Here is an 8297-nt window from a genome sequence, read left to right on the forward strand (position 1 = left end):
TTCTATGAGTGACAAGAGCTGTTCCCCTGGCCACGTCGTCAATCATGGGTGGTTACATTACTGTTCATCGAGGCTGCAAGCTTACAATTGAAACAACCTCGGCATTACAACAGCGAAGGTACAACTCAAGCATACCTACCTTAAGGTAAGTACAAGTTTCGGTTAGACTTTAAGCACGACGACAAATAACGTCGCCTCCGCTGAAACCTTCATTATCCACGTACTCAGCCACGTGCCGGTAAGCTTCAATGATTACTATTTTGAGGGAGCTGAAAGCGGGGTTCTTCTCCTTGCATTCTAGCGGAGCATTTATAGCGGTATGACCTATAGACAGGGGTAACAAAAGATTGCAATGATACCATACTTGACCTTTATGCGGATTTCAAACCTGAGACCGCAGCTTATCGGTGGAGAAAAAGGTCCGTTGAACTGGGAAACAGGACAATTAATGTTTCTTAGACTCACGTTCTTTTCCTAGACTTGACCATGGGCATTATCGTGCAAGAGGCAACACTATGACAGAGCATTTGGTACCTTGTGCTGCCAATATGGCATCTTACAATGCAGAAGAGATTCGGGAGCGCGAGTACCCTCAACTTCAAGGCAGAATTTACCTGGATCATGCAGGAACAACACTTTATGCCAAATCACTCATTGAGACTCACTGCAGGGACCTGGTTGACAATCTCTATGGGAACCCCCACTCGGATAACTCACCCTCAAAACTCTCGGGTCAGCTTGTCGAGGATATTCGAGACAAGGCTTTGCGGTTCTTTGGAGCCAGTTCCACGGATTTTGACCTTGTCTTTGTCGCTAATTCCACCGCTGGCATGAAGTTGGTTGGTGAGTCCATAGCCAGCTACTCGCAACGGACCCTGTCTTCTGCACCTTTAAACCCCCTGGGAAGTGGCGCAAACAATGGTTTTGGCTTCCAATATTTCTATCATCAAGATTCACATACTAGCTTAGTGGGACTCCGTGAACTGGCTTTGTCTGGAAGCACCTGCTTGCGTAATGACCATGATGTGACGCAATGGATTCGAAACTTTCAAGCAGAAAACTCTGGGGCTCAGGTCGGACCGATTGTTCTGTTAGGATACCCAGGGCAAAGTAATTTAACGGGTAGAAGATTACCTCTTTCTTGGTATTTACCTTTTTCTTATATAAGAATCGGTCCGAATCTCGTACATTTGTAGCTAATTTCTGAATCGCTATTATTTACAGGCCTGACGACATCCGTGCATTGAAATGTCGCAGCCAGATATATACCCTTTGGGATGCAGCAGCATTAGCCACCACCTCATCAATTGACCTTTCAAGTAGCGCCACAGCGCCTGACTTTACAGTCGTATCATTCTACAAGATCTTCGGTTATCCTGACCTAGGAGGTTTGATTATCCGCAAGGCTGCGACGCACATGTTCCAATACCGCAGGTACTTTGGAGGAGGCACGGTGGATATGGTGACCAACTACCCCTCAGCCCAAGACGCTCCATGGTATGCCAACAGAACCGGGCCGCCGCACGAATATCTAGAGGACGGAACGCTTCCTTTCCACAATATCTTTGCTCTCTCGCACGCGATCGACAAGCACATGGAGCTTTTCAATAGCATGCATTGCATTTCTTCCCACACCAGCAATCTAATCCATGAAACATATCGCGCCCTAAGAAATCTCAAGCATGCAAACAGTACGCCGCTCTGCCAGATCCTCTACAATTCAAATCTCGGACATTTTGGCGATTCTCGAACCCAGGGGCCAACAATAGCATTTTCCGTTCTTAGTCCATCGGGTCGCCCTTATGGATATGTTGATGTGGAGCGTGCCGCAGATCGGGCTGGAATTTATGTACGTAGCGGCAGTGTATGTAATCCAGGAGGAATGGTGTATCTGGGTTGGGAGCAGATGGAGGATATGCAACGAGCGTGGAATGCTGGCCACCGGTGCTCAAACCCTGTACAAGAAATCGACGGTATGCCGACGGGGATTATTCGGGTCAGCCTTGGCGCGATGAGTACAATAGCTGACGTGAATGGTTTTGTAAAATGGTTGAAGGAAACCTACTTGGACCATTCCCTCGATGTTGAGATGGATACTGGTTTGAACGTCCACAAAGTACACCAGAAAACATTGCTGATAAGACAGGCAAGCGCTACGAAGCATCACTTCATCGGTCCCTCCAACGCCATAACCGGCAAAGTCAACCCTATCAAAAAGGGAAAAGGTCATGATCAAAATCATGGGGAGAGAAAATCAAAGTTCTTAGTATCGAGGGTTCGAAGAGCATGGCACTTTTGTCTTGGACCGTGAACGAAAGTATTTCAGTAACATTCAAGAAACTTTTATATCCAATACATGAAATGTCACAGCCATCTGTCTCGGTCTTTAGTCTCAGCTTCTTAGCAAGCTCTTTTGCACCACGATAATGCTCTATGTGGTCAATCATTACCACCAGTGACCTGAGCCGATCTGTCATGCCCAAAAAAATAGAAATTGTGTCTATATTTGCAGGTACCAACGCCAATACCAGACGAGAAGATAGTTTCCAACTATATCTCACTCAAATATAGATTTTTATTCAAAGCTCTTGCTGCTTGGAGTCGGAGGCTTTCCTTTACTTATTGAACTTTGAAAAAGTACACTCGACGAGCTTGTCTGAGAAGTCTGTTAGACATACAACTTTTGTTGATCATACCAGGACCTGGGAAGCCAATCAGTACCTTGTCTTTGGCATCTACATCATACTCCTAACATTCAGAGCCCAAATTGTTCTTGTAAGGCCTTGTTCATGAATCTCTACGAGGAAATAATCATGCTCACTCGACATACATAGCTCGGATGAGCTGTGTGATAGAATAAATTCGAACTCCATTTTAGCATTTTTGATCACTATATGTGGTAGAGAGTTTTATACTTACAATCGATGGTTAGAGATTAATTCAAGCAAATTGTGCCCTAGGAATGACAGATGTCAATTTTCGCCTTGAACGATACACCCCGGCCTCGAGTAAAGACAATACAATCAAGGTCTTGACTTCATTTCTTGAATTTCACCCGGAAGATGAGAAAATAAAAATTCTAGACGACATCCAGCATTGCCAAAATGATGATGGCCTCCGACTGCTGTCGTTGTCCCTGTTTCGAGAGGATTTCAAGTGTGGGTCTGACGAGTACTATCATGCCACAGAGAGTTCTCCACTCCACGAAGGTGATGACACCGAGTGTGCTCACATAATCCCCTTCTCGCTGCTTCATCTCTCCAATGTCTGGGTGACAATTCTACGCTGTTTCCCGTCTCTCAAGGGTTCCATTAGTCGCGATCAAATAATCAGCCCGAGCAATGCCATGACTCTTGCTTCCCCGCTCGATCGCGAGTTTTCTACTTTTCGCTTTACGCTACAACCAATTTCGGCCGCAAATGAATACCAAATCATCGATTGCCGGGCGAAGCAGATAAGCAAGTGGAGCTTCCCGCGCGACATGAAGGTCTCGCTGCGCTCCTCGGACTCGAGATATCCGGTTCCGAGCCCTCAATTGCTCAGTGTCCACGCCACTATTGCCAAAATTCTGAAAGAAACGGGCGTGAGCTGCTGAGGCAGAAAAGGCAGTCAGGGATGCAGGAGAAGTTGGTGGACTTGCTACCGATGGATCAACCAATATCGCCCTTCTTCTGGCACTCTTCTGGCTACGCATACTCCGGAGTATTAATATCTCCGTTCAGTGTTGTATCGCAGGTTGTTCGCAGTCGCGGCGTAACGTACTCCGGAGTATCAATATCTCCGAGATTAATATCTCCGAGAAGCCCTGTCTCACTAAAAGAAAACATGTCTCTGCAATTAGCTATGCCGATCGGTAATCGACTGATGGATGGTGGCAGAATATGGTTTAGAGAGAAGCTTCCCCTCAATTTCTGACCTAAGCAAGCTCAACGGTTAAATTCTACTAGCCTTCTGCTGGGGTAAGCGGACCTGCTCGCGCTCAGCTTAGGCAGAAAAGGATACGTCGTCGTCGCCAAGATGTCTTGATTATATCGATTACGTGTTGACAGACATTATTGACTGTCGCCTTGTTTTTCTTTGAGCGGTCTCTATCTCCAAACGTCGCGAGCCCTTCGGATGCCGGGTCATGTCTGATCCGTGTGTGACTTGAAAATGGGTATTAAAACCCAGAATGTAATCACCGTCGTGGCATTATCATCATCATCATCATCATCAAAACAAAATCCTTCAGACAATCTATATTAACCGCACAATACTCTGCGCCGACTGCCCGAAATCAAGCTCATACAATTATATTGCTCTTGCCGATACCATGGCGCCGAAACGCATTTTCATAACTGGTGCCAGTGGCTTCATTGGTTCTGTGGTTGTCGAACAGGCTGTCAAGAAGGGATATGAGGTCCACGCATTGTCCCGAACGGAAACCAGCGATGCCAAGCTCAAGGCGCAAGGTGCAATTCCCGTCCGGGGCGGCCTCGAGTCCTACGATGTGCTACGCGAGCAGAGTGCCCAGGCCGACATTGTCCTGCATCTTGCTGATCCCTTTGCGCGCGACTTTACCATGGACTACGCTGAGGTGATGCGCATTGACCACGCCGCTGTAGATGCCATTGGGGCGGGGCTTGAGGGAAGCCACAAGCCTCTGGTCATCGCGTCGGGGTCGTTGACTGCAGGGCCCACCGGTGATGTTACTACTGAAGAGTCGCCTCCGCCGGAAAAGCCTCTGAATGGCCGCCTCCAGTCCGAACAGCACGCTCTCAAGCTGGCCAACCGGGGCGTCACGACTTCTGCAGTTCGACTCGCCCCGTTCGTCTATGGACGTGGTGGAAGTGGTGTAATGCATCTAATGGCCATGTCTGCCAAATCTGGAGAGGTCTTTTACGTCGACGACGGGTCTCTGAAGACATCCAGTGTGCATGTCGACGATGCTGCCGCTCTGTTCCTTCTCGCAGCCGAAAAGGCCAAAGCTGGTGAGGTCTTCAACGGCACCTCAGCTCATAATACCACCTTCCGGGAGCTCTCCGAGGCCGTCGGTTCTGTTCTCCAGCTTCCCGTCAAGCCCCTCTCCTTTGAGGAGACCCTGACCACTAAGGGCGAGTTTTTGGCACGCTTCCTCACTGCGGAAAACCAGGCATCCGGCGCAAAGGCGAAACGTGTTCTGGGATGGAATCCCGAGGGGCCGAGTATTCTTGATGACATCAAAACGGGATCGTATGTGGCTTTAGCTGAAGGGTTAAAGAAGGGTGCTGCTTGAATTCTCTGTACTTGCAATTTGAGCTAATTGAATCGGATCATTATAATCTTATAATAAATCTCCCCTCAAAGAAAATTTAAGACTTGTTTGTGACTCGTTTGTTAACAAGTATTGCCAAATCTCAAATACAGTAAAAGTACTCCGTACTTGTATCTAGAACAGTACATCCTTCTAGAATAATAGCCTTATCAGCTCCCTTTTCCAGGGACCATTTAAGATTCTTAAACTAATGCTACTTGTAGAATAGGGCAAGCAATCTCGAGATATCTTATTGGGCGTGGCTAAGGCCAAGCCTATTTGACAATTGGAAGCGACAATTGCACCATTGCATTACTCATCGGTCAGACATGTGGCTTATCCATCTCGCCCTTTGTTCCGATCAAATTTGATGTGTCGCGCACTACCAGAGTCCCCTAAGATCCACCCGTCCGAGCAATCAGACTATCTGCAATTTTAGTTCGACGGTTCCGAGCTGCTCTATTTGGTTATGGAGATAACCACATCTTTCCGTCCTTTTTTTCTAAAAGGGGCACGCGACCACGCAGGCACCAAGTCCTCCTCCAGCCTCGCAACCTCCAAGGCGAAACTCCTACTCTCTCCCGCACACGCTCTGCCCCAAACATTTACGAACGCGCTCGGGAGCGAATAAATCACTATGGGGGCGAAAAAGCCTAATATCCTTTACATCATGGCGGACCAGATGGCCGCACCGTTGCTGTCGTTTTATGACAAAAGCTCCAAGATCAAGACGCCGCACTTGGACCGCCTGGCCGACGAAGGCGTGGTGTTCGACAATGCCTACTGCAACGCGCCTCTCTGTGCGCCCTCGCGCTTCGTCATGGTCACTGGCCAGCTGCCCTCGAAGATTGGCGCCTACGACAATGCGGCGGACCTCCCGGCTGATGTCCCTACCTACGCCCACTATCTCCGCAACGAAGGTTATCACACTGCTCTGGCCGGGAAGATGCACTTTTGCGGCCCGGATCAGCTGCATGGTTACGAGCAGCGTCTGACAAGTGACATTTACCCGGGCGATTACGGCTGGTCAGTGAACTGGGACGAGCCGGTAAGTGACCCTTTTGCATTTCATCGCTCAGAATCAGAAGCTGAAAGAAGGATTATTCAGGATATCCGGCCTGACTGGTACCACAATATGTCTTCGGTCATGGAAGCTGGTCCCGCCGTACGCACCAACCAGCTTGACTACGACGAAGAGGTCATCTACAAATCAAAGCAGTATCTCTACGATCACGTCCGCAAACGAGGCGACCAGCCGTTCTGTCTGACGGTCTCGATGACGCACCCGCACGATCCATATGCGATGGAAAAGGAATTCTGGGATTTGTATGAAGATGTTGAGATACCGCTTCCGCAGACCCCAGCAATTCCTCACACCGAGCAAGATCCCCATTCGCAACGCATCTTGAAGTGCATCGACCTGTGGGGTAAGGAGATTCCTGAGGAGCGCATCAAAGCAGCCCGTCGCGCCTACTATGCCGCCTGCACCTACGTTGACACCAACGTGGGGAAGCTGCTACGTACGCTCGATGCCTGTGGTCTCACTGATGACACCATCATCGTCTTCACCGGCGACCACGGTGACATGCTGGGCGAGAGAGGATTATGGTACAAGATGGTGTGGTATGAGAACTCGGCTCGCGTGCCCTTTATTGTTCATGCGCCCAAGAGATTTGCTCCCAAACGCGTGACCGAGAACGTCTCGACCATGGACATTCTTCCCACGTTTGTCTCGATGGTGGGCTCCCAGCTCGTGCCCGGACTCCCGATGGATGGTGTTTCCCTCATGCCACTCATTGAAGGGACGGATGGGGTCAAGACAGACACTGTCTTTGGTGAGTACATGGCGGAGGGCACGCAGGCACCAGTCATCATGATCCGTCGCGGCCGGTATAAGTTTGTGTACTCGCCGCTCGACCCGCCAATGTTGTTCGATCTCGAGGCAGACCCGTCTGAGCTGGTAAATCTCGTTGCCGGTCTGCCCGTCCCAGCCGCTGCCAAAAATCACCGGTCGCAAAGGCAGCTGGACGATTTGCCTGAAATATATAGTCCTCACGTCTTGCCCGGCCCGATCCCCGCAATTCTCAGCACCGAGCAATCCTTTTTCCCTAAGATGGCGCTCCCTCCCACTCCTCGGACTCCAAGCCCTGCTCAATCTCCAAGCCCGCTTCCCACGAGGGACCCAGCATCGCTGCTCGTTCACTTTGTCAACGAAATCCATCAACGCTGGGATTTGGACAGTATTCACCAGGATGTCCTTCGCTCTCAGCGTCGTCGGCGCCTCGTATACTCTGCTTTGATCAAGGGCCAGCCGACCATTTGGGAGCACGAACCTCGCGTTGATCCGAGCACGCAGTATGTCCGCAATCAGGGAAAGGGTCCACTTGATGATGTTGAATTTATATCCCGCTGGCCTCGAGTATACCAGAGCTAGGTTATGACAACCTGTTAGCCTGCAAAAGTCTTACGTCCTTCTTTTCATGCATTCTAGCATTTTCCTGGTAGTACTAGCGGAGCTCTTTGTTATCTTAAGCAGAGACATTTTTTTATAACGTGTGAATATACCCTTTAATGAAAGATTTTCGAATTTTTAGAACAATTTTTTAAGATTTTATCCTTGCTATTCTTGAGATTGTAATGAAACATAACACATGATTATTATAATTTTCAAGCAAAGTAAGGCAGCCAGAAGTATTAGTACAAGTAAGACAAATATTCCTAAATAATAATATTGATATATAAAAATTAAAATAAATTTTAGATGAAAAGAGTACCACCAAAATTTAAATTTTGAAAATCAATAGTAATATTAAAAATAAAAAAATAAAAGGTTAAACTACTACAAACCAGATCTGTCCATCAACCCTTGTGCAACCCTTCACCACCAGGAAACCCACCCCACCACCACGCGGGGCCCGACCACCGCCACGAGGGTTAGGGTTAGGGTTAGGGTTAGGGTTAGGGTTAGGGTTAGGGTTAGGGTTAGGGTTAGGGTTAGGGTTAGGGTTAGGGTTAGGGTTAGGGT

At 48.5% G+C, this 8297-nt stretch overlaps 3 protein-coding genes across 3 annotated transcripts; all 3 read left to right on the forward strand.

The window, feature by feature from the left end:
* Positions 1 to 111: 111 nt before the first annotated feature.
* On the forward strand, positions 112 to 2311 carry L228DRAFT_263857 (PLP-dependent transferase; the record flags this gene model as incomplete). Its single annotated transcript, XM_018334530.1, has 2 exons — positions 112 to 1090; positions 1225 to 2311. The coding sequence occupies exons 1-2, from the start codon at positions 516 to 518 to the stop codon at positions 2309 to 2311; spliced, it is 1662 nt and encodes a 553-aa protein (XP_018185106.1). The 5' UTR covers positions 112 to 515.
* A 1554-nt stretch (positions 2312 to 3865) lies between these two features.
* Positions 3866 to 5322, forward strand: L228DRAFT_251170 (putative NAD dependent epimerase/dehydratase). The gene has a single exon (XM_018333496.1). The coding sequence runs from the start codon at positions 4313 to 4315 to the stop codon at positions 5252 to 5254; it is 942 nt and encodes a 313-aa protein (XP_018185107.1). The 5' UTR covers positions 3866 to 4312; the 3' UTR covers positions 5255 to 5322.
* Positions 5323 to 5637: 315 nt separating this feature from the next.
* On the forward strand, positions 5638 to 7841 carry L228DRAFT_224757 (putative choline sulfatase). The gene is made up of 2 exons (XM_018330355.1): positions 5638 to 6320; positions 6381 to 7841. Exons 1-2 carry the CDS (start codon positions 5910 to 5912, stop codon positions 7704 to 7706), a joined length of 1737 nt encoding a protein of 578 aa, XP_018185108.1. The 5' UTR covers positions 5638 to 5909; the 3' UTR covers positions 7707 to 7841.
* The last annotated feature ends 456 nt before the right edge of the window (positions 7842 to 8297 follow it).

Source organism: Xylona heveae, assembly GCF_001619985.1.
Source record: "Xylona heveae TC161 unplaced genomic scaffold L228scaffold_13, whole genome shotgun sequence".
In the NCBI taxonomy this organism is placed as follows: Eukaryota; Fungi; Ascomycota; class Xylonomycetes; order Xylonales; family Xylonaceae; genus Xylona; species Xylona heveae.